Source organism: Barbus barbus (assembly GCF_936440315.1).
Source record: "Barbus barbus genome assembly, chromosome: 50".
NCBI classification, from domain to species: Eukaryota; Metazoa; Chordata; class Actinopteri; order Cypriniformes; family Cyprinidae; genus Barbus; species Barbus barbus.
The window spans coordinates 11,518,307-11,544,935 of record NC_136728.1 but is presented as its reverse complement, the minus strand read 5'-3'; the positions used below and the strand labels follow the sequence as shown (position 1 = coordinate 11,544,935).

The 26,629-nt window shown below is 39.4% G+C and overlaps 1 protein-coding gene across 2 annotated transcripts; it reads right to left on the bottom strand.

The window, feature by feature from the left end:
• Nucleotides 1-76: 76 nt before the first annotated feature.
• On the bottom strand, nt 77-26,629 carry LOC306868422 (plasma membrane calcium-transporting ATPase 1-like). Of its 2 annotated transcripts, none has more exons than XM_079414574.1 (21): nt 26,572-26,629; nt 23,097-23,513; nt 20,048-20,245; nt 18,949-19,206; nt 18,061-18,186; nt 17,685-17,933; nt 16,209-16,244; nt 9,318-9,464; nt 8,979-9,193; nt 8,644-8,886; nt 7,873-8,114; nt 7,166-7,403; nt 6,824-7,003; nt 6,644-6,731; nt 6,450-6,556; nt 4,909-5,100; nt 4,607-4,820; nt 4,055-4,266; nt 3,867-3,974; nt 3,591-3,779; nt 77-1,667 (listed from the first exon to the last, which is right to left on the bottom strand). In XM_079414574.1, the coding sequence occupies exons 2-21, from the start codon at nt 23,284-23,286 to the stop codon at nt 1,332-1,334; spliced, it is 3,768 nt and encodes a 1,255-aa protein (XP_079270700.1). In that variant the 5' UTR covers nt 23,287-23,513; nt 26,572-26,629; the 3' UTR covers nt 77-1,331. The 2 variants fall into 2 exon arrangements, with proteins under 2 accessions (XP_079270700.1, XP_079270701.1); XM_079414575.1 differs by lacking the exon at nt 26,572-26,629 and adding an exon at nt 24,538-24,779.

Below are 26,629 nucleotides of genomic sequence, written 5' to 3'. Positions count from 1 at the left end.
GTTAAGTACTCTATTTTATAATCTAATAAGATTGTCGAATATATACGCGGTCAGGTTCAAATTAAAACCAATTATTAAGTTAAGCTAAATATGAATATTTTATTGTCAAAAACCATACACATAACTTAAAGACTTCCAAATGTAAATTAAACCACAATAACCATTTATATTTACAAAATTATTTTCCATAAACATCTGTCCCGTCCCCCTCTCTCTCACTTTGCTTCCTGTCTACTCACTGTCCTATCATAATAATTGCCTTAAATAAAACGCCACAAATAAATCTTTAAAAAAAATTAAAAAAAACTCTTGGAAAAAATATTCATTCCCAAAATGGGAATGAAACTACAGTGAAATAACATTTACCCACAAATTCTCTCTGTTGCTTTCCTACTTGCTTTTTCTAATCTTGTATTGTTTATTTCATATAAATTTCTGTAACAAATCCTATAACATTCTGTTAAAACCATTAACGTCCCCACAATGAGTAATATCTGTAAATAATAAAACATACTTCATATTACCATCACAATAATTCATAAAACAGCATCTTGACAAACTCAGGGGACTTGTGTGTTGTGTTTGAGTCCTTGCCTGTGGTTTAAGGAGGTGGGGTGGATCAAAACTGATAAAACACTCTAAACAGAAAATACACTGTAACATTTTACCATAGCCTTCATCATTGGTTGATTTAAAATGAAAAAAATACAAAAATGAGCACAATGTACCACTGTAAACCAGTTAATATTTCATTCCCTTAATACATCTTGTCATTTTTGCGAGTGCAGTTAAGCTACTTTTCATAAAATATGAGGCCTGTAATCAATGACTTTTACCGTCCAGCCGTACTTCTTTAAAAATCTTGATGTGTTATGTCTTTTGCCATTTAATTTACATCATCTAAGGATTTCTAGCTTTCTAAAAAATCTAAATCAAAACTGATTTAGAGGCAAATAGTGCACCATCAAAAAGTGTTTGCTCACAATTAAACAGAGCAGCAACTACGTGAACCTTTTTCATCCAAAACAATAATTTGTCCAAAAACTCCACATTATTTTTATCTATATGAACAGCCAAAAGACCTTATATCAAAATATTTGAATGAACAAAATAAAAGAGGAAAGAATTTGAACATTTGAGCAACACCGTTCATTCCCAAACCATACACTTTCAAGGTGTGCAGGCCAAATGTGAAAAGAATGAAATAAACAAACAAACAAAAAAACAAGTTTTGCTCCTTTTCCAGTTCACTATCAGAGGCCCAAAAGCCCTGACTTTGTACTTAACGTGTCCACGGTTGTTGACGTGATCTGATGTAGGGTGGTAGTGGATTATAGAGAGGTTTCCAGACTGTGCAGTGGGCTTCCAGGAGTCGGAGGAAGGATAGTTTTGGCTATATCTTTGTGCTGATGGAAGCCCCTGTTGTCAGATGCATTGTTGTTCTGATTAGGGGATAAAACTGGAGGCAGTGGGGAAGGAGTCTTGTTTCGTTTAGTAGGTGCGTCCTCCTCAGGGTCTGTGTCATCGATGAGAGGGATGGCTGGTTCTGAATCCTCAATACGGAACTCAGGGTGGCTCATGAAATTGTGAATTGAACTGCGAGACTCTGGCGTCTCCAGGCCTTCGTAAGGAGACATGGATTCCCGGAAAGCATTAACCACACGGATCTGAAGAAAAAGCACCAAACCCAAATGGAAATCAGAGGTCAGTGGCATTCTACCATTTAGAATTTTTGTTCAAATTATAGTTTAACATGCACTCATTCATATTTTTATAATTCATATTTTATTTTAAGATTGACAAACTGGGTCTGGGACAAAATCTATACATTTAAAAAATAGCAAAAGGTAAGACAAAAAGACACTTTTAATGTCACCTTAGCTGGTCATGTGCTAGTCCTAAGCTCGTCCTAAGCAACTAGTGACAAAGAGTTTTATTGATAAAAATATGAATTGTTCAAGTATAATCAAAGTGAATATAACTATTTATGTATCAAGATATTCTACTAATATAATCTTGTATATGCATGCGGACATATGGTGAGGCTGTATTTCCTGTTTTGACATTACACAAAATATATGAGGGGGCCCTTACTTTCACGGAACATAAAATTAATGTCTCCTGTCTGCATCTTAGTAGCAGACTAGAAACACAGCCAAAAAAGGTAAAACGCATATGAAATGTATTGAACACGCCTAGAGGAAAAACTATTTAAAGAGGATACAAACAGATATTCAGGAGATCTCTCTGCAGAGTTTTCTCGGCGTTATTGTCTAATGATAATAAATTCTCTCTTCTGGCATCAAAACCCCAAGACTTCAAGAGTGATTCTTCATAGAAAAGGCGGAAGCCACCACACTAGCTCCTGCTCAAGACCAGCTTAGGACCAGCACACGACCAGCTTAAAGGAACACTCCACTTTTTTTGAAAATAGGCTCATTTTCCAACTCCTCAAGAGTGAAACATTTGAGTTTTACCGTTTTTGAATCCATTCAGCCGATCTCCGGGTCTGGCGGTAGCACTTTTAGCTTAGCTTAGCATAGATCGTTGAATCGGATTAGACCATTAGCATCTCCCTCAAAAAATGACTAAAGAGTTTCGATAATTTTCCTATTTAAAGCTTGAGTCTTCTGCAGTTACATCGTGTACTAAGACCAACGGAAAATTAAAAGTTGCAATTTTATAGGCTGATATGGCTAGGAACTATATTCTCATTCCGGCGTAATAATCAAGGAAATTTGCTGCCGTACCATGAGTGCAGCAGGCACAATGATATTACGCAGCACCTGAAAGCAGTCCCCAACTATATCATAACTAGTTACCTAGCTGGTGACTACTTTCAGGCGCTGCGTAATATCATTACACCTGCTGCACTCATGGTACGGCAGCAAATTTCCTTGATTATTACGCCGGAATGAGAATATAGTTCCTAGCCATATCAGCCTAGAAAATCACAACTTTTCATTTTCCGTCGGTCTTAGTGCACGATGTAACTACAGAAGAGTCAAGTTTTAAATAGGAAAATTATCGAAACTCTTTAGTCATTTTTGATGACCAAATACTAATGGTCTAATCCGATTCAATGATCTATGCTAAGCTAAAAGTGCTACCGCCAGACACAGAGATCGGCTGAATGGATTAAAAAATGGTAAAACTCAACTGTATATCTCAAGGGGAGTTGTAAAATGAGCCTATTTCCAAAAAAGTGGAGTGTTCCTTTAAACCAGCTCAAACCAGAAGCCATGCTTCAAAACATACCTAACCAGCATATGCTGGATTTTTTAACAGGGTTGTTTTCTTTGCACACAAAAAGTTTTCTCGTAGCTTTGTAAAATTACATTTGAACCCCTGATGTCACATAGACTATTTTACCGATGTCCTTGCTACCTTTCTGTACATTGATTGTGGTAATATCCTAGCTGTCTAGCGTGTAACTATCCTAGCTTTGGAGGGTCAGAGAGCTCTCAGATTCCATCAAAAATATCTTAATTTGTGTTCCGAAAATGAACGAAGGTCTTATGGGTTTGGAACAACATTTTTGGGTGAACTAACCCTTTAAGGCATGAAATGAAAGAAACCTCATTTAGTACCTGTGTCTGAATTCTGTTGAGACCCCTGCACCACAGAACCTGCCCCCTTCTCAGCTCCATTTCAGCGTGGTCGATTTCATCCAGGTCTTCCATCTCCTCCAGCTCATCTTCAGTGATCTCCTCCTTCTGAGTGCCATGGCCTGCTGTCATCAGGAACTTCAGGCGACTTGTGGGAACGGTGGAAATCAACTGTGGGTCGGAGGTGAGGAAAACAATACATCACCCAGTGCATAATTTCAAAAGTAATCAGCAGTTAAAATGCTTTTCAAGGCCTACCTGCCCCCAGAGAAGAGAGCCAAAGCCAAGGAAGACACACCACAGCCACTGCTCAACAGAGAGACCTACACAGCTGAAAGGCTTCCCTCCAAACTGCACGATTACAATCTAAAAAACCAAACCACGTTGGGATTCAGAACAATTGTTGATAATTTACACAGGTTTATAAAGATTACAATGTGATGTACCTGGATTACAAAGGTCCCGAATACGATGGAGCAGAAGATCATGTTATTGAAGATGCCCTCAAAAACATTTCTCTCACCGTGGATCTTTCGAGCGTTAATTTCGTTAAAGAGTTGCATCATCACAAATGTGTTAAAGACGATGGTGTAGTGCTCTGAAGGAGGGGCGTGAAGAGGAGCGTTCCTGCCGCTGTCAATGTCAAAGATCTGCTCACCTGTGAAAAAAATGAGATCAGAGAAATTATAGTCTGTGTACTCTGACTGGATGCTCTAAATCTGGGTTACACAACAAGTTACAATACTAATATTTCTATATCAAATTCTTCACTTTCAAACATTCAAAACTTAATGCTTTAAACAGTTTAAATCCTTGAGTTTTAATTTTGGCAGAATACTGCTAAAACCCACAAAAATATTGGAAATTAGGCAAATGTGTAAATAAAGTGAACCTAGCGCATGTTCCGTTTATCAACTTGCAATTCCCTCACAAACCCACAGGGGTTCGAAAACCACCATTTGGTAAACCCTGCTCTAGATATTTTGGGTGGTACTTACCGGCAAACAACAGTGTGAAGATGATGGTAAGCTGATAAACAGCATGTCCGAGGATGTTCTTCATCATAGTGCGGGAAATGAGAGGCTTGTTACGGCCGTACGGTTTGCGCAACAGTAAAGACTCAGTGGGAGGCTCCGTTGCCAGTGCTAGTGATGCAAATGTGTCCATAATTAAATTCACCCACAGCATCTGTACAGCTTTGAGAGGGGAATCCTGTGTGAAGAATTGGACAAATCAAAAAGTTTAATAGAATGAACAAAGTGGCAAAGAGGACAGGAGAAAGTGGAAGCAGAAGTCTGACCTGTGTGATACATGCTCCAGTAAACGCCACAATGACAGCCACTACATTGACTGTCAGCTGAAACTGGAGGAACTTTGAGATACTGTCATAGACGTTCCTCCCCCACATCACTGCCTTCACAATGCTGCTGAAGTTATCGTCTGTCAGGATAATGTCTGATGCCTCTTTGGCCACATCTGTACCAGCAATGCCCTAAAAAAACAGGTCAAGACATGTCACTGTCAAATTTCATTAACTTTCATTTTCCAAACATGTTAAAGCTTAGTTTGGAAAACTACAGGATAGATGCCATATTGAATTTTATGCAATTAAAAACAAGGCGTTGAGAGATTCAGCAAGTACTAGACTGTACATTTCAAAACTCACAACTTTTAAAACTGTTTTATTCTAATGAACGTTTCTTCTTAAAGACGATATGCTATCAGTATGTTGTTAAAGGGTTAGTTTGTCCAAAAATGAAAAATCTGTCACTAATTACTCACCCTCATGTCATTACAAACCAGTAAGACCTTCATTCATCTCCAGAACTCAAATTAAGATATTTTTGATGACATCCAAGAGCTTCTGACCGTGCATAGACAGCAATGCAACTGATATGTTCAAGGCCCAGAAAGGTACTAAGGACATTGTTAAAATAGTCCATGTGACATCAGTGGTTCAACCGTAATTCTGTCAAGACCCTGCCATGAATGAGCAGGGAGAGCAGCAATAACAACCCTCAAGGGTAAACAGAACAAAGCAGATATCATTAATGTACTTAATGATATTTAAATGTAACACATTATTCAAGATAAAAGGAGATTGATTCAACAAGGAATATCAGAAAGCCAAGTCCTGAGTGTGGCAAAAGGAGGAGCTGGGGATGGAGGAGGGTATTTTGCTCCTGAGCTGCTGAATAATACTGAATAGAGCTTATATAGGAATGCCGTGATAGGCGTCGTATTCCTATAGGTAGATGTGATCAGCTGAGAGTCAGCCGATGCAAGCTTGACTCTAACACTATATCAGAACTAACGCTATACGCTTAATTTTTATGAAGCTATGAGAATATTTTTTCTGTGCTAAGAAAACAAAAATAACGATCTTATTTAACAATTTCTTCCCTTCCGTGTCAGTTTTTGATGCATGTTCAAGAGAGTACCATGATGCATTGCGTCATCATGGTACTCTCGTGAACGCGCAACAAAGACTTTTTGACTCTTTGCGCACAAGAAGTATTCTCATAAATATATCTTAATTTGTGTTTTCGAAGATGAACAAAGGTCTTACGGGTTTGGAACGACATGAGGGTGAGTAATAAACAGTACATTACAAATCCACTGAAATCACTGTGCTTTTATCCATCACATCCTCATTTTCATTCCAGTCAAAATTTAAATATGCCTCTACACTGACCAAGATCTATTCAGATAAAATTTTCAACTTGGATTGCAAGATTCTTTCTTCTTTAATTTGTTCAGTATTCAGTATTCATTTGGATTTGTTAGGTCTGTTATACTGATGTGCTAGTAAGTTTTTCAATTCTGAAAAAAAAGTCTTACCATTGCAAATCCAACGTCAGCTTTTTTTAGCGCAGGGCCATCATTGGTTCCGTCTCCAGTGACAGCAACTACTTGTCTCTGTTCTACGATGGTGCTATCAATTATACCTTAAAGAGACAGCAAAACATTTTATTTGCAGCCAGACTGCATCATTCACCACAATTTTAACAACAGTCCAGTTTAAATCTCATTACCTTTGACCAACGTATGCTTATCAGTTGGAGACGATCTCGCAAGTACACGCAATTTGGGCCAGATCTTGTCCAGGCGCTCTTGCTCAATCTGAAAATATGACGAGGCCTTAATATCAACCTCTCATAGGAATAAAAACTGATCAATTATTAAAACTGATTTTTTTATTTTGACCCCCTCACCTCTCCAAGTTCATTGTGTATCCGTCTGTTGAACTCTTTGCCTTCAAGGCACAGGAAGTCATCACCCATATGGAGAATGCCGCACTTGGTTGCAATAGCTCGAGCGGTGTTAATGTTATCCCCTGTGACCATGCGCACAGTGATGCCTGCTTGCTGGCACTTCTTAATAGCATCGGGGACCTGTGGCGATTATACCACCCGGGGTTAGGTGTCAACAACACATGCTGACTTACAGTAATGAGCACCTCAGCATGTCTTTGCTTTGTTTTCACTGTCAAATGCATATTTTCCATGTAAAGTGGAGGGAATAGTAGGGTTATTAACGGTCAAGTGAGCAGTTACCTCTGGCCGAACAGGATCCTCAATGCCCACCACACAAATGCAGGTAAGTCCAGTCAATATATCTGCCTCATCATCCCAATCAGGCTCCCCGTCTGAAACAGGGAAGTCCCTATAGGCAAGGCAGATGGTCCTCAAACCCTCAGAGGCCATAGGCTCAATCACCTTCTTCACTATGTCATCCCAATCAATGGGCCTGAAGACTTTGGCTTCACCATTGGCTGAAAGGACTTTACAGCACCTGGGGAAATATTAAATATTATGAAAGTATTATAACTTTTTGGAAAATTAATGATACATGTATGTAATCTTACTTCATATTTAAACTTTGAACCATGCACATTTCACATTGGGTTCAAGTTTTCATGTCAATTTGCCACATGACCAACAGAAAGGAGTTTGGTTTTAAAGTGACTTCTGTGTGAATGGTGATTCATGCATCACTATTATTATTGAGAGTGGAATTCTTTGTCAGCAACATTTTGCTAATGTAACGGCATCTTTAGTGTTTTCAAACTTTTAAATGGTCTATTTTTCCAGGAAAACTGCACTAAAATGACTCAACCTGAACTATAAAGATGTTTTTGACCAATTAAATACTAATTGAATGAGAACATCCCTCATCATAATAATACCACCTGGATTATTATCTAGCAAATAGCAAATCACCAGAAAATCATTATCATCTGAAATAATAAATATGCACTTACTTCTTCAGGAGGATTTCTGACGCTCCTTTGCTGAACATACGGTAACTTCCATCTGGATTTTTAAGGACTGTGCTCATGGATTTCCTCACTGAGTTGAAGGTGTATACTTTGTACAGTTTTTCCTCAGGATATTCATTGCGAATGGCTTGGTAATCTTTTCGTAAATCAGTGGTAAACCCTAGCAAGGCACATTCAGTTTTGTTCCCAACTTGACGGGGCAGACCGCCCTCTTTCTCAGCAGGCTAGACAGGAAAAAGGCATTTATAAAAATCATGGAACTAAGTCTAATATTACAAAAAAGAGAGCAAAAATCACATAAATAAATACATTTTTAATGCAGTGTGGCCCAAAATGCAGTGTGGCCCAAATGTCTGAAACCACATTGATTTCTTTAAATAAATAATATCTTATTTATTTTTTTAAACAGACATGAATTTAAATTTGAAATAAAGACAAGTTATAACATAAATTGAATAAATTAAATATAGCATAATATATACAAAATGATTTTTTTTAAATACAGACACCGTATTATATTTAATCTGTTATACTAATTTGTGATGTGACATATTTTACAGAAACTTGTGGGTGCTCGTGTTGATGCTATTAAATGAGGACAAGTTAATTCATATTAATTCTTCCCTCAAATTTCTATTCTGATAATATAATTTGTCATTTAACAAATATGCAAATTAGAAGCATTTTCTCTTGTGGTAACAGTTTTTGGACCCTGTGTATATTTTAAGGTACATGCAAAATATATTTTCTTACCATTATTTTTGAAGTATATGCACTGTTAACACTAATGCCTGTGATGAGAAGATTCATGATGTTGCCAGGAATCTGATCAGGTTCCGGAACCTTCTTGTAGTGTCTGTCTTCAATATACACCTGAACCACTGTCATTCTGTTCATGGTTAGGGTGCCTGTTTTATCAGAGCAAATTGCAGTGGCATTTCCCATCGTCTCGCAAGCGTCCAGATGTCTCACCAGGTTATTGTCCTTCATCATTTTCTACAGAGAATGACATTGATGATTTTACTACAGTTGTAACTTTTGTATGTACAAATGTATAATGAGACTTCTGCAAAGGACAGACCACATACTTTCACAGAATAGGCCAATGAGATGGTGACAGCAAGCGGTAAACCCTCAGGCACGGCAACAACCAGCACGGTGACGCCGATGATGAAGAACTTGACAAAGAACTGGATGTAGACAGGAGTGCAGTCTTTAATCCAGGGAAGCCCCTGGATCCAGAAAGTGTCCACCAAAAAGAGCACTACAAGAATGAGAACTGTGAGGGCTGACATGAAGAGCCCTGGGGAAAAAAATACACACGAACATCACATAACCACTTAAAAGCCTGTCTTTGAGTTTTGATACAAGGACAAACATATGAATCGGTTCTGCACACTGTAAAATGTCTTATTTTATTTTTTTACCTGCTTTTCCAATTTGTACAGCTAGTTTGGTGAGCTTCCCTTGAAGTACTGATTTCTCTTTCTTTGGAATCTTTTTTTTTTTCGGTTCTTCTTCTGTTCCATCATCACTGTTAAGGGGCTCCATCTCCACTGTGCCTCCATCCTTCTCTGAATGAGAGTGACGTTAAAATAAATCTAATTTAAATGTACTTATAATCTGTTTTATAAATGTTGTACTGTACAATGGCTGTGCATCTATCAAACTACCAAAAATGGTTTGCTGTGTAACATAAAATGCTTTTAAAGCTGGTTTTATTTACAACAAAATATGATTTAATACTACCAAATCAACCCAATTTCATTACATTATGATATATAAAAATTACAATATATCTTCTTAATGTAACTACCAGTGTTGGGGGTAACGCATTACAAGTAACGCGAGTTACGTAATAATATTACTTTTTTCAAGTAACTAGTAAAGTAACGCATTATGAATTAAATTGGTGGTGGATGAGGAGATACCCCCCTTACTATGTAAAGCGCTTTGAGTGCCTTGAAAAGCGCTATATAAATGTAACGAATTATTATTATTATTATTATTATTACTTTTTAACTTACAAGAAAATATCTGAGTTACTTTTTCAAAAAAGTAACGGCAGTTACTTTTTTCCCCATTTATTGACTGATATACTGTAGTCCTATACTAAATGTGAATGTGCATTAATTCATCTCACTCGCAAAAAACAGATTTAATATTCATCTAAATGAATTAAAACAGTGAAATGCAAACTCATAATATGACGCAAACCTGCAATAATGAAATATGTTAAACAACACAAATGTATCTAATCCCATTTTATTAACCAATATCTTTGCTGCTGACCTTTGATGATCCAGTTCAACCATAATAATAAGCAAAAGTTTTTTTCTAAAGTTCTAAAGTTATCATTACTTTAGATAAACTAACAATTGTGCTTCATTGTTTTTTATTGCTGAAGAGTGTTGAACCTTCTTCTCCTGTGTTCTACTTTACAGACGTGAATATACTTTTCCTTCAGCCTGAGGTTTATTCATTACACTTTTTGGTGTGAAAGGGCTTTTACATTTGCTATAATTAGAACTTCTTGTATTAAAAACAATCAAGCCCTGCTCATATTTAAAAAGTAAAGCAAAAGTAACGTAACGCATTACTTTCCATAAAAAATAGCTAAGTAACGTAATTAGTTCCCTATCAGTCGGTCACTCCGAGTCACATCAAATTGGGATCTCGCTTAGAGAGACATATCCACTTCGAGTGTAACTAAACATGCTATTATTGTATCCAGCTGCCGCTGATAACAGCGTGAGTATAAGTAGGCAGCAGGTGCAGCACATATTCAGCTTTTCGCTTCGGAGCCGAGCGGTTACATCGTTCTGCTCCTGACTTCTGCTGACGAGTGAATTCAACGAGTTGAGCACACTCTTCGGAAGACTCTCGTGCTGGCGGTACGGCGCTTCAGCGGTGGTGGTTCTTCCTGTGTCGAGTGGATTGTACACATCAGGTTGCACTACCCCCTGTTTGTGTTGCAGGCGACCATCTCCCCTGTGAGCTTCAGTATGCTAAAAGAGCTTTTCCCTAAAAGAGCATTCACGTGTGCGTCTTTTTAAAGACGACGTTGCATCTGGCAAACTCGACGTTACGTCTCTGTAAAGACGAGTTGGGTCTTGCTACAGACAACGTGTCACCCGTGCGTTTCTGGATGCGGTTGCCAGGTGATGGTCATGATCGCTGCCTCGTGTGTCTGGGCAGTAAACATGTTGAGGTGGCGTTCGTGGATGAGGAATCTTCTCATGGCAGGAAGATGATCATCCTGGAGTTGAATCCAGAAATCACGGCTATGCTTTCCCGGGCTACTGAGAGGGTAGGGCTCGAGTGGAGATCTCCACCGTGTCCCGAGCCCTCGAGGTTGGACGACTAGTTTCTCGGGGGTAGCTTGCGCTGGTTCGCAGCAACCTGCCTCAGTGCCTCTCTTTCCGGAGGTGCATGGGGAGCTTACCAGGTTGTGGACGGCAACTTTTACTGCCAGAAACTGCCCTGCTAGCTCCTCCCCCCTCACCACCCTCGGTGGTGGTGTAGCTAGGGGGTATACGGGGGTCCCCCCGGGTGGAGTGGTCAGTTGCGATGCAGTTGTGTCCTAATACCGTCTCCACCCAGCAGGGCAAACCGTGCCTATTCTTCTGGGCCTGTAGGTACTCGTCTGGTCTGTCCTAATGTGGCCTGTGGAGAAGCTGTCTCCACCTTACGCTAAGGCGTTACTGCAGGTTCTTCGGGCTAAAAGCACTGAGGGACATGCACGAGGGTGGTCATGACCCGGAAGTTCTGAGAGCTTTGTACCGCTTCTGCCCTCGTGCTACGAGCGACGAAGGTCATTGCGAGGCCTCTGGGTCATGCGATGTCCACACTTGTGGTCCAGGACCGTCACCTCTGGCTGTGTCTGGTCGACACGGGGATGCCGACAAAGTTCGGCTTCTCAAGGGCCCTGTGTCCCAGACTGGCCTCTTCGGCGACACAGTCAAGAACATGGCCCAGCAGTTCTCGGCTGCTCAGGAGCAGACTGAGGTGTTCCAACACTGCCTGCCCCAGCGGGCAGCTGCTGCCTGCACCCGTCCGCCGGCTGCAGCGCCCCAGCCTGCTCGTCGCCGAGGGCGGCTCTCTGCGTCCATCCCCACTGCCGCACCGCATCTGCAGCAGCCTCCAGAAGCGGTGCCGATGAGCTGGGTGTAGGCAGGATGCCCCGCCCGTCCTTGGATCGACCAATCTTGGATCTGCGCATCTTGAACCGGGCCTTTCAAACAAGCCTCCATTCAATATGCTCACGCAGAAACGCATCTTCGGGTGCATCCGTCCCCGAGATTGGTTTGCAGTGATAGACCTGAAGGACGCGTACTTCCATGTGTCGATCCTTCCGCGCCACAGGCCATTTTTGCGGTTTGCGTTCGAGGGACGGGCATATCAGTACAAGGTCCTGCGCTTCGGGCTGTCCCTGTCGCCCCGTGTCTTCACGAAAGTGGCGGAAGCAGCCCTTGTTCCCATGAGAGAACAGGGCGTTTGCATTCTCAACTACCTCGACGATTGGCTCAGTCTCAGGACCAGTTGTGCGAATACAGGGACTTGGTGCTCTCACACCTCAGCCAGTTGGGCCTTCGGGTCAACTGGGAAAAGAGCAAACTCTCCCCGACGCAGAGGATCTCTTTTCTCGGTATGGAGTAGGATTCGGTCAATCAGACAGCACGCCTCACGCAGGAACGTGCTCAGTCGGTGTTGAACTGCTTGAATACGTTCAAGAACAGGACAGCGGTCCCACTGAAACAATTTCAGAGGCTCTTGGGGCATATGGCAGCTGCAGCAGCAGTCACGCCGCTGGGGCTGCTTCATATGAGACCGCTTCAACACTGGCTCCAACGAGCAAACTCTCCCCGACGCAGAGGATCTCTTTTCTCGGTATGGAGTTGGATTCGGTCAATCAGACAGCACGCCTCACGCAGGAACGTGCTCAGTCGGTGTTGAACTGCTTGAATACGTTCAAGAACAGGACAGCGGTCCCACTGAAACAATTTCAGAGGCTCCTGGGGCATATGGCAGCTGCGGCAGCAGTCACGCCACTGGGGCTGCTTCATATGAGACCGCTTCAACACTGGCTCCATGGCCGAGTCCCTAGGTGGGCGTGGCAACGCGGCACTGGTCCAAGTCACACCGGCCTGCCGCCGAATCCTCACCCCTTGGTCAGACCTCTCGTTTCTTCGGGCGAGGGTGCCCCTGGAAAAGGTCTCTAGGCATGCTGTGGTTTACACGGATGGAGGCACTTACGAGGCAAGCACATACTGGTCCACACGGACAACACTGCGACCGTTGCGTACATCAACCGACAAGGTGGTCTATGCTCCCGTCGCAACTCGCCCGCCACCTCCTCCTCTGGATTCAGAAGCATCTGAGGTCGCTTCGTGCCATTCACATTCCGGGCTTGCTCAACCGGGCAGCCAACGAGCTGTCACGAGCTGCGCTCCCCGGAGAGTGGAGACTCCATCCCCAGATGGTCCAGCTGATCTGGAGACGTTTCAAACTCGCTCAGGTAGACCTGTTTGCGCCTCTAGGGACCTCTCATTGCCAGTTGTTTTACTCCCTGTGAGCCTTCTCGCATAGACACTGTGCAAGATCAGGGAGGACGAGGAGCAAGTGCTGCTCGTGGCACCTCCTTGGCAGATTCCTCTGAGGAAGGATCTACTGACTCAGAGATGGGGCACCTTGTGGCACCCACGTTCAGACCTCTGGAAACTTCATGTCTGGTATCTGGATGGGACGCGGAGGTTCTAGGTGACCTACCCCAAGAGGTAGTTGACACCAACACTTCAGCGAGAGCACTGTCTACGAGACATGTTTACACCTTGAAGTGGAACCTGTTCGTCGAGTGGTGTTCTTCTCACCGAGAAGACCCCCGGAAGTGCCCAATTGGAGTCATGCTGTCCTTTTTGCAGCAGGGGTTGGAGCGAAGGCTGTCTCCCTCCACCCTTAAAGTCTATGTGGCTGCGATTGCTGCCAACCACGACCCCTTGGAAGGAAGTCGGTGGGTAAGCATGACTTAGTCATCAGGTTCCTTAGGAGGGCAAGAAGGTTAAATCATCCACTGCCCCCCTCTATACCTTCTTGGGACCTGTCTTTAGTGCTCAGAGCACTACAGCTGGGCCCATTTGAGCCTTTGCAGACAGTTGAGCTGAAGTTTCTTTCAATGAACTCTGCTCCTGCTTGCATTGGCCTCCATCAAGAGGGTAGGGGACCTGCACGCATTTTCGGTCGACGATTTGTGCCTAGAGTTTGGGCCGGCTGACTCCTAGGTAATCCTGAGCCCCCGGCCTGGCTATGTGCCCAAGGTCCTCCATACCCTCGGCAGTCAGACGTGGCGGAGCGTCTGATGCCAGGCCCTCACTCGATGAATCCGTGAGAACCGGTAGAGGGCTGGGTTCCATATGTGAGACCTAATTGGGTCCCATATGTGTGAAGTCCACGGTATAGCCTTACAGCCCGTGTTTCCCCGGCAGATGTTCTGCCATTGTCCAAGAGGCTACAATATCCTCTAATCTTCCATATGCACCTAAACGGTTGTTCATATGCGTAAGTGCTTCTGAACCTCATTCGGGAAGGATGGGCTTCCGCAGCGTCCCGTTCCAAGTGGAACGGGTATGTTTCCCAGTGTTATCCAGTCTTACTGAGTGGGTAGTGCCATAGGAACCAGTAACTGGTCTTCTGTGCTAAGCCCTGACCTGTGCCAAAAAATAGGGGCGCAGGAGGCTTCCTCAGGACACTGGAAGGGGCAGTATCCGTGGCCCTTTGGTAGGGATCCCAATTCGTCGGTCACTGACGTGACTCTGAGTGACCGACTGATAGGAAACGTCTCGGTTACGTATGTAACCCTCGTTGCCTGAAGGAGGGAACGGAGACGTCACGTCCCGTCGCCATGGCTGCTGTACCACTGCTGAGCGGCCGGGTCACCGGCTCGGCTCCTCAGCAAAAACCTGTATATTCACTGCACCTGCTGCCTACTTATACTCACGCTGTGAGCAACAGCAGCTGGATGCAATAATCGCATGCCAATGTGCATTGGCTCGTTTAGTTACACTCGAAGTGGATTGGTCTCTCTAAGCGAGGTCCCAATTCGTCGGTCACCGACGTGACGTCTCCGTTCCCTCCTTCAGGGAACGAGGGTTACATATGTAACCAAGACGTTACTTTTTTAGGGAGTAACGCAATATTGGAATGCATTACTTTTAAAAGTAACTTTCCCCAACATTGGTAACTACTGCATGTTCATTTTTTAAAGTTCAATATTAAGTTTTTCAACATTGATAATAATGCTTTTTGGGTCATGGACATTGAAGACTAGAGTAATGGCTGCTAAAAATTCAGCTTTCCATCATAGAAATAAATCATTTAAAAATATATTAAAATATAACATTTATTTAAATTGTAATAATATTTCACAATATTACTGTTCTTACTGTATTTTTTTGATCAAATGAATGCAGGCTTTGTGAGCATAAGAGACTTTCAAAAACATTTAAAAAACAACTTACTGACCCCATACTTTTGAACAGGAGTGTATTACATTCTGATGTTCATTTGGGCAATATGAATTTGAATTCTGCTTGCAACATTTCTGACAGCCCAATATTTGCCAATATGTGTTTGCCTGTGTGTGTTTGTATGTGGACAAGAGGAAAAAGCAGAGCTGTAAGGCCAAAGGCCCTAATCTCATTACTGCTAATCAGCATGAAAAGAGTGAAGAGCACAGTTAGCATATGTTCACAGGACATTCTCACAACGTGTACACTCAATACATAAGGAAAGAAAGGCACACAATGTGTGCCAAAAGAGCAACTACTGATTGAACTATGTCACTGACTGCTATTTCCTGTGATGTTCCTGCAGTGGTTCTCAACTAGTTTTGTCATACCAAAAGTACCAAAAATTACCTTAATATCAATCATTGAAATTTGTTAACAATAAACTCCATAGACCCATCAATGTACAAAACTGCATAGGCTGAACAGGGAAAATGTAAAATTTGGTTGAATTTAGATGGTTTTCTTGAAAACAATAATTTACCACAACCCCCCCCAATTAAGAAATCTACCCCAATTGGATAGATTTATCCAATTGACAGATGATTTACCACCAAAACACTGTATTGGTCCAAGTCTCTTTTGAGGCAATGCCCAATTATATGGTTAGCTACATTTTATTATTTGCAATTAGCATGGTTTTTACCCATCAGAACAGACACGTGACCCATTTTTGACCCAGTTGAGAACCACCGATCTAAAGGAAATGCTATGACATACAGTTACAGCATATACAGCATGTGTGCTAATACAAACCTTTCTTTTTATCTGTTGCATCTGGCTTTTTGGCTGCTGAAAATTGAGATGGATCAATGAGATATTTGTGATATCTATAGAGACAAGTAATTTGGAAATGATGTGACTCTTATGGCATTCTAGTCATGTAGGTTTAAAATGATGCATGTAGTCCCTGGCTAAAGCATTTCAAGTAGTTTGCTTATTAATACTTTAATTTTGGAGGGGGGGACTAAACTTGGTTAGAACAGAATAGTTACTTAAAAAATTTAAATCACTTTTATAAGGTGTTTGAACACAGTTGTGTGGCTTCAGTGTGTGAAAACAACCAGCCTATAATGGTAAAAATCCACCCACTAATTTATTTATAATCTAAAAAAATCATAAACAGGCTCTCAGAACGAGCATTTTCCGATTCTCCCTCTGTTCACGTCACAGAGGGGAAAAAGTCCCGTCCATTTGTGACGCTGCCCTATAAGCATAGACACAGCCCTGAGTGAGAAGCTGCGGTCCGCCTCCGCCATTAACGTTACTGATTACTTGCTGTAGCTGCTAGAGATATACAATGTCAGCGCCAAAGAAGCTTTTCAAGTGTTGTATTTTGGGTATGCACTAACGAACATAGGAGTCTCCATAAACTCCCTCCATCTGAGCCGCTGAGGACACTGTGGTCAAGTTTCATTGTCTAAGGAAATGTCCCGGAAAAAAATTGATAAAGTCCCCAATACATATAGGAATCAATACCAACACTTTGTGCGCGAACGTTAGCTCCAGACAAAATAAGTAGCACGTGTTTGTTTTCCAAATTGGCTTTCTGGAAGCGCTTCTTGGCACTCTGTAAGGCTAATGATGTTAAAGCTACCATTGTCTCTGTCTGTTTACACTGGTGCTGTCTTCATGAATGATTGTGAATAGGAATGTGGTAGTTAAAAGTTGCATATGAAAGCAGTGTGAGTCGATTGCATGAATTTGTTGAGCTCATAATCACGAGTGAGTCTTATAAAGTTTGTGATAGCATGCCATGCACCATGAGACCAGCTATGTTGTTATTTTTATCGCGCTGTGCTCCCCGTCTGTGTAATTCATAAACGCGAATTTATTATGCACAGTATAATCAGATAACTGACTTTGAAACAGGGTATGTTTTCTGTAAAGATAACAGGCTTGTACTAATCGTGGAATGTTTATTTGCAAAGGCTAGCACTGCTAATGCGGGAGCTCTGAGCTCTTGAAGCTCCACTCTCTTCTCCGGGAGCACCAGCTCATTTGTATTAAAGCAACATACTGAAAATCAGAGCGTTTTGGCTCTTACCCAAAAATTGGCAAATTTAACAAGCTATAAAAAATTATCTGTCGGGTATTTTGAGCTAAAACTTCACATACACACTCTGGGGACATCAGAGACTTATTTTACATCTTGTAAAAAGGAGCATAATAGGTCCCCTTTAAGTTGTTATTTTGGAAATGCATTTCAGAAACCCATCTTAAGGAACATACTTTTCTTTTTTTCTTTTTTCTCCTTCTTCTTCCTCTCTTTTTCTTTCTTTTTCTCTTCTTTCTCCCGCCTTTTCTCCTCCTTCTCCCTCTTTTTCCTCTCCCTCTCTTCTTTTTTCTCCTCATTGTCATCATCATCCTCATCATCATCATCATCTCCGCGTCCGAGGAGAGTGAAAATGATTCCCGTCTGAGAGTTCACCCCCACTGCTGTGACCAGCATTTTTCCGGAGCCCTCCATCACATGCGTGCCTGAGTAAACAGGACAAAAATGGGCATGTAACCAGGTATTGTATGTAAATGCTGAAACCGCAAAACTGTATCAGTCTTGAAATTTTGATTGTTACCATTATTGTTACTTAAAAAAGCAGAGCAAAACCTGAAAGAAGCATGGGGTCTTTGTCCACAGTTTTTTTGACATGGTCCGACTCTCCAGTGAGGGAGCTCTCGTCAATTTTTAGATCGTTGCTTTGGATTAGTACACCGTCAGCAGGAAGGAGGTCACCTGCAAGTACAAAGCAAAGGACAGATGGTGTCGTCTGAGACACAACCGACAGATGTTTGCATCGCAAGCCAAAAGAGAGGTTTTTAATCGAGCACGGTAAATGCTCGATTGGTAAATGCCAAGCAAAATAACAAGAAACAGACTAATGAAAATAGAAACTGTATTTTATTGTATTTTAACATTTTTTTTTTAAAAGAATAGCTAGGCCAAAAAAGATAATTTTGTCATTCACTCACTTTGAGGTCTTTCCAAACCTGTACGCTGTATTTTCCCATAAATTTTTTTCTTATCTTCGCACAGCTCTTTTCCATACAAAAACAGTTCATTCCATGGCTGTCAAGCTCCAAAAAGGAAAAAAAAAAAACTAAAAGGACTAAAAAAAAGTAAATTTCTTGACTTGCCATGAATCTTTAATCTCACACATTCACATGCAGAATTAAAAACTTGGTTGTAAATAAAAAGATTATTTGAGTAAGTCTTTCTACTTTAAAATGTCATGTTTAATGTGATGTGTTACTTGCTTTCTTTGTAATTATTTTGAAAACTGAAAATTTAAAAAGTGAAAAAGTAAATCCTGCACCTTTTTTTGTCCATTTTTGAAGCTTGACAGATGAGGTCTTCATAAACTGTCACTCAATGGCAAAAGCTGCATAAGAATTCTTTAAAGATTTCTATAGAGTTTAAAGCAATATGTAAGCATTTTTTTAATTGACTAATATATTAAAATCAGTACATCTTAAGGGAGAAGGGAGATCATTTTACCATATTTTACTTGTGCAATGTCTCCAACCACAATTTCGGCCACAGGAATCTGAATGACTTGACCAGCTCGGAGCACAGTGAACTTCTGCTCTTGTTCAATGCGGCTCTGCAGCCCACGGAATTGCTTTTCTTTGCTCCAGTCATTAAAGGCTGTGACAAAAACCACGCAGACGACAGACAAGAGGATGGCAGCACCCTCAATCCAGCCCGCATCTGCCTCACCCTCGTCCTCAACTCCTCCAGCCGCCCTTCCACAGTCTGCATGAGAAAGTCACTGTAAGAAATAGCTACTACGGCAACTTGTGTGTATACGTTTTATACTATACATACAATTATATGTATATATATATATATATATATATATATATATATATATATATACACACACACACACACACACATACACTACTGTTTAAAAGTTTGGGGTCAGTAAGATTCTTTTAAACTTTTCATTCAACAAAGAATTCTGAAAAGGTTTCCACAAAAATATTAAGCAGCAGAACTGTTGTCAACATTGATAATAATCAGAAATGTTTTTGAGCAGCAAATCAGCATATAAGAATGATTTCTGAATGATCACGTGACACTGAAGACCGGAGTAATGATGCTAAAAATTCAGCTTTAACATCACATGAATAAATTACATACAAAACAGTTATTTTAAATGGTAATAACATTTTACAATAGTATCGCTTTCAAATCAAATAAATGCAGCCTTGGTGAGCATATGAGACTTTCTTCAAAGATATAAAAAAATCTTTCCAACCCCAAACATTTGAACAATATGCATGAGTCTAAAGTCTTAATAGGTTATTTGAGGTACATTATAAGCAGGGTATAAATTTAGGAAGGAAGTGAAGGACTGTGCAATTTCAAACACAAAATAACATGATTTTACTGCTAAATGCACAGCAGGGCTCAGGTAAAAGTATTTCTGAAAATATTTTTTCAGGCCCTGGGTGAGCTGAATACATAGTAGCACTACGTCACCATCAGGACATTTTGCAATTTCAAATTCATTGTTATTCAGCAGCACCACTGAGCAAGAGAAACAGAGGCATATTATTCATAGTGAGCTTAAAAGCCCTATGATACTCACGTTCTCTCTCGGCATTAGGAGGTCTATAGAAGGAAAGGCCTAAGGATATTATGGCTGCAACTTCCAAAATAATTAGAGTCACATCCTGCAATGCTTCCCACACTAGCTGAAGGAATGTTTTTGGCTTTTTAGGAGGTATAAAATTCTTTCCAAATTCTTCTTTTCTTCTTGCAATGTCATCAGAATGACCACTTAACCCTAAACAGAGAGAAAGAGCAGAATGAACATTTAAATATTTGGTGTAGAAACAATTTTCACTCAGAAACTGCTAGTAAATTTCACAAACAGCAAGTAACTCTTTGAACATTACTCCAATAATCTATCTAGTTTAATTTACAACTTTGATTTATTTTTCAGTTATCGCATTACAATTACATAAAATATTATGGCATAGATTATAAAAATATGAAGATTACTGTCATAAAACTGCCTTTTTGCATTTTTCCCATTTCAAAATACCTTGTCGTTCTAGTTGTAAAAATATTATACCATTTTTATTACCCCATAGAAAAATAAGATGTACCATTACATTAAAGATATCTAATAGCATAATTTAACACCTCAGGATTGTACAAAGATTTCTGATGGGTCTCTTAAAATAATTATCTATGATGATGTTTTAATTACATATGACGTTTAGATGAGCTAAACATCCTTAAGGCATATCTATAGGTAGTTTGCACCTGAGTTTGCAACTTAAAAACACATTTTGAAATAGTACAGAGAAAACATACTGATGATTTAACATATTCAAAAAATTACAGATGGATCAAGTTGAGCGAAAAAGTCAATCCTCAAACTTGTTCTAGCTATATTTTAAAATGCCTGAGAATTGGATTTGGAGATGGTTTGTACTTTGTTTTGTTTTTCATTTTAAATATAATGGATTCCAAAAAACACCAAGATTTCCACTCCCTATGCAAGCAAGAGCACAGCCTGAACACTAACACAGTGTAATCCCTCTTTTCCTTCTCATTTTTGCAAGGGCAAAAATGAATGTAAACCCCATGCAGCAGAGCAGCGGCCAGTGAGATTAGCGTGAAGCGGAGCAATGAAGAGCCTGCCTCGGTTTAAGGTGAGTGGGATTACATGAGGTAAACTGATCTGGTCCCACCTGTCACAACTACAACTGACTGTTATGACTCATGACAGAGCTAAATATGCCAATGCATATCAAACTGGAAAATATAGATGGATGACAAGGTAAATAGGACTTAACAGAAAAACAATAATCAAGGTCAGATTTTAACAAGAGATATGACTCTTTCATAACAGATGGATTGTGTATTTATAACACACATAAAAATCTTAAATGAAAGAATCACAAGTGGAGAGTGTAAACATATTTCGCTGGAATTATCAAGGGAAACATAAGCTGATCATGGTGTTAGACAAATGATTGAGCTTGAGTTTAGCTTGCTGAAATAATATGAAGACAGATTGGTCTAAACTAGAAGCACAGTAGGAGATTAATAAATAGGTAAAATGAGCAAAAAGATGGACTGTAAATTCCAAGACCTCACTTTGATTATCTGGACAAGAAAGGCAAAAATGTCCAGTGGTTAAACATCTTTTGTCTGCTGACTGACACATAACAAATGATGTACTGTAATAAACCTTTTAATATACTGGTCATATTATTCATTGTAGCTTTCATTCTTAACCAGGGCACTTGGTATGATTCAGAAAAACATATACAACAGAAATAATAACTAAAATGATTAGGGATGTCAATAGTTTAAAATAACTTTAACAATTCATAATAAAAGGTCCCATTAGTTAACGGTAGTTAAAGAATTAATGCTTTGACTTTAATAATGCATTAGTTAAAATAACCACTGACTAAGATTAATAAATGTTTTAGAAGTATTTTTCTTTAGAAGTATTTTTTACTTTGTTAACTATTGTAAACAAATGGAACTTATTTAAAAGTGACTTTAATGAAAATGCAAAATGATATACTGTAAGACATGAGTTAGACTTGAAAAATTAAAAACATATATCCAGGTAAACTATATTTGCTTGATGAAAATCCTTCATAATATGGTCAAAAATAGACATGCTATCAGTTTGGCAACTGATTGTATGAAGTGGAAAAACTTTCTCATAAAGACATGGCCTTTCAAATGGATCATGGAGACAAACTATGTACCTCATTATATGCTCCATTATTGCTCCACTGTCAAAGGGAGATTCTGAGAGAGTGTTTTAAAGCTAAAGTATTGTCCTTGATGAAAGCTACAGTGCTAATGGCTAAAGGAAAAAGCACATGGAAAAAGATGTCTGAAACATCTAATTGCTAATTAGTAATTTAGCTCACGCATTTATCTGAAGCGATTACACTTCACTTGTTACAGAGACAGTCTTCCAGGAAGAGCCTGAGGTTTAGTGCTTGATCAAGGCTGAAATGCTGACAAGTCATGGATCAACCCCTGTGAAGTTTGAACATACAACCTTTGCTCAGCTCAGATCTATAACCACCAGGCTAAACCAGTCTCAGCGTCACTAAACCGTTTGGTTAAATAAGACCAGAGGCTCAGCAAAACTGAAAGTGATGTTTTTTTTCTAGGAACGCACAATATATCGGTACCATCTTGGTATTTGGCCGATATTAGAGATTTTTGTAATTTATTGGTATCATTTAATATTGGATATTCAATTGGGCATGCTTATTTCCTCCATTTTTACATTTAGATTACCTTTATTGTCATCTAAAGCTCACCTATGGGTAATGTTTAAAAGCACACAATTTTATACACTGTTAAATGTAATCTTAAGAAAATCTTAAAATGAATATACATTTTTAAACTGTATATTTTAATGTTGTGGTGCCTAAATTCACTTTTAACAATTAAAATGTTAGTTTTATTTTTAATTTATTTAAATTTAAAATTGACCATTTATTGGTTAATACTGGTTCTAATCTGAAAAATTATCGACCTATCAGGCAAAATCCACTTTTACCAAGTTTGGTGATAAAAGAACAGTGCATAGTATAAGTGACTTTTAATGCATTAACATTAACATTGGTAGCAAATGAATGATTTACCATCTATTGGTGACGATTTTAACCTGGAACAGAGTCCCTGAACATCTCCATAGCACTCCTGAATCCTTTGTAATCCATCTGTCCCTCTGATTTCCATGAGTGATCGAAGTTCTTTGAGTGTGCAGCCAAAATCTCCATCATGATTGGCGTCTGCCTTGTACTTCGACCCACGGAATGAGTTTTTGGCCATAGTTCCGCTGAAGTGCACTAAAAAATGGAGGAGAAGTGGCTTCCCCTGAGGTAAGCAGTGACAATATCCAGACTTAATTCCTCAGGGATGCAAAAAGCAGTTCTTCTGATGACACACCAGATGTAATTCAAATGCCATTTCCATTTGATTTTCTGATGTATCTTCTCTCATCTTGGGTTGACTGGAGTCACAGAAGGTCAAATCTTCGGGGTTGCACCAAGTAACATCTAAAACAAAACAAAAGCAAGTTCATTACATGCTCTATCATTCCCATGTCAGCTTATATGATCCTTTAGCACATGAAGCCAAATAAAATGTGATTATTCGTGTACTGTCACAACTGCCAGATCAAGTGATACCACTGTCAATCAACAAAGGAAGTCGCATCAAACCGTATGCCACTGGTTAAAGATGATGTTGACAGGTATGCAAAGTGACAGTTGGCTTTTGTAATGGCCTTTGAGTGGAAAGATCCGTTACGTCTGCTTAAAGAACGGCATGATAAAATTAGTTCTGTTACATAAAAGCAGCATCTCATCAAGAAGAGAAACCTGCCAAAGTCAACAGACATGACTCGAAAGTTGTGCTCGAAAAACAGTGGAAAATAAGGTTTTAGAGGGTATTCAAAAGAAAGTGTAATTGAATGGGCAAATGTTATATTAGTATTATTTATATATTTTATAATAGTTATTAAATATATTATCAGTTAAATGATCATTTGTTCTTTTTACTTTTGTTTTTTTAAATATTAGTATTTCGGGGGGTTTTTTTCAGTTTTAGTTTATTTCTAGTAATTTCAGTGCTACATCTTACATTTATTCAGTAAAGGCAGAATTTCTAATGGTCATTTAGTTTAAGTTTTAGTTTTATAATTACCCCACAAATATAATTTTCACCACAATCAGGAATGAAATCTAGGATTTTTATAATTGTATATTATGTTTAGATTTAAAGGCAGTGACATCTAGAGCCCTCTCAAAGTCATGGACAACAAAATATTTTTTGTTTGTGTCATGTTGAATAAATTTGCATTTTTATGACTAAATCACCTCTTATTTCTTTGATCATTAAATGTTTGCTCACAAAACTATTGGAGTTTTACCTTTACCTTGTTATCTGCATTACAGATGAAAACTTCTGAGCTAAACAAATGACTGAAATAATGATTTTACAGAAGCACTAAACTAAAACACACCATAATAGTCGACCTACCTCAATTCATTATCGTAAAACAGATAGAAAAGTACTTACAGATTTGTTTTACATGTCCATTCCTGGAACAACGAGACAAACGCAACCCTTCGAACAGCAGAGTCAGGTGCTGCTTTCAGAGCCTGAGCGACTCGCCATCACGTACAATTACTCCAAACAACACAAAGTATGTACTACAAAGCGTCATGCCAAAAATTCTCCTTTACTACATAAAATGATTTGACCTTCAGTGGACGGTCTTGAGGAGCACAGTCTCCATTAGAGGAAATAGCTTGCTGAATGATTATCTCAGGAAAGCTTCTTGCTTAATCTAATTAGTCAATCTGTGGCAGTAGTGAGACACACAGCCACTGCTGCTGTAGGGAAGAGTATGCGCCGTTGAACACAGACAAACATATTTACTCATTCCTAGATAGTACCCTCAGTTCATTCAGACTTCTGAGGGAACTAAGTGCAGCTGGATAAAGCCTGAGGCACAAGAGTTGATCTTCTGTATATAAAAGCTTTTATTTGGTACGTTTATTTGAATCACAAATGGACATGTACCAGTAAAAGAGGAATTTTATAAAAAAACGCAAGAATAAGGCTGAAAGACCAGCCTGAATGTCACTATTATAGATGTTTTATGAACACAATCATTTATGTGAGGAACAAAGAAGAATATCTACAAACAGCACCTTTTTCATTAATGTGCCACAGTAAATGCTCTCAAAAATAAACTGAACAGAAAGAATTTGTGAACGTTGCTGAAAATCTATATTTACTCGTGCTGTGAACCAGGAGTGCGAGTCACATTGTGATGCTGCATGATGCTCTGGAAGTCAAATATGGAAACTGACTGTCTAAATAAAGCGTATAAGTGAGAAACGATAATGAGTGAACATTTGGCAGGAATAATTAGAGAACAAAATAAATATATCTAGGACTTTCACTAATATGTCTAGTGTTTTATATTTTGTTATATGACAAACATTACGTAACACCTTACCAATATAGACTGTTTTTTTTTCACACAGGCCTAACTCTATCATAATGCACTTTGTAGCTATAGAAAGTCTCAGTTGGCTTGAAGTGTACTTCATGTTTATGGACAAAATAAAGAATAATTAGTGCTTTAAAAGCTCACAAAATAAATGATTCAAAGTCTTTAAGTAGTTTTTAAGGATTTACCTTAAGTAATGTTTAAACAGTCTATGTTTGTCGCGCAACTCATATATATATATATATATATATATATATATATGTGTGTGTGTGTGTGTGTAAACCTATAAGATAAATAATAATACATTTCATCGTTTAATCATAAAGAACGGCTTGTACAGCGAACTGTTGCTATGGTTACCACCTCTTGGCCGAACGCAGCTTCTGCTCTTATTAGCATCTATGACTAGCTTGTAATTAAACTTCGTGGTTATCTAAATAAAAACTTGTATACACGTAGTAAGGTATATATGAAACATGTTTTTAGACCCTATCAACCTCTTGTTTTGACTAACTCCTCAATTCGCACCCTGACTACAATGTTGCTACATAATGCCATTCTACTGGTCTATTTAATCAGCACAAATTAAGCATAAAGCATGTTACAAGGCAGTTATGAAGTATTGTGCCATCAATGCAAAATCCTCTTGACGACACAAACAGCATTGCGTGCAGTAATGTGATCTCTGTCTTGCTTTGTTACCAAGAAAAACTAAAAACTCTCAATCACTAGATTCGACTGACGCACGCAGTTAAAATATTATATTCTACGGAGATTCATCTGAAACATTTTTTTTCTACGTAGCGTAAAGTCTGGGGAAATTTGGAAAGGGAAAGAATAATAATTCATTTGCATTAAGAATATACAGTAAAACATTTAGGACTATGTAAGGAAGAAAGAAAACTGAAAAACGAGTCTTAATCACGCGATTCCCATGTCAAATTATTACAATAACTTTAAACAGCATGCTTCCGCTACTAAACCTAACAATTTCGATCTGTATTGACTTGCCATTTGATTAAAATCTATATAAAATCTATACACTATATAGTGTATAATAACACATTTCCTTTGCATACATGTGTACTCACTTTGAGTCGGTGCGCGTCAGTTCCACTTGGCATCAATAGTCTCGCGCCGTGGATCTAC

Coding starts and splice junctions, on each gene's coding strand:
- LOC306868422 (XM_079414574.1), bottom strand. CDS start 23,286: ATGGCCAAAAACTCATTCCGTGGGTCGAAGTACAAGGCAGACGCCAAT. Junction 17,934..18,060: donor AGACCCCATGCTTCTTTCAG/GTTTTGCTCTGC, acceptor CTGTTTACTCAG/GCACGCATGTGATGGAGGGC. Junction 9,194..9,317: donor TGTACAAATTGGAAAAGCAG/GTAAAAAAATAA, acceptor TTTTTTCCCCAG/GGCTCTTCATGTCAGCCCTC.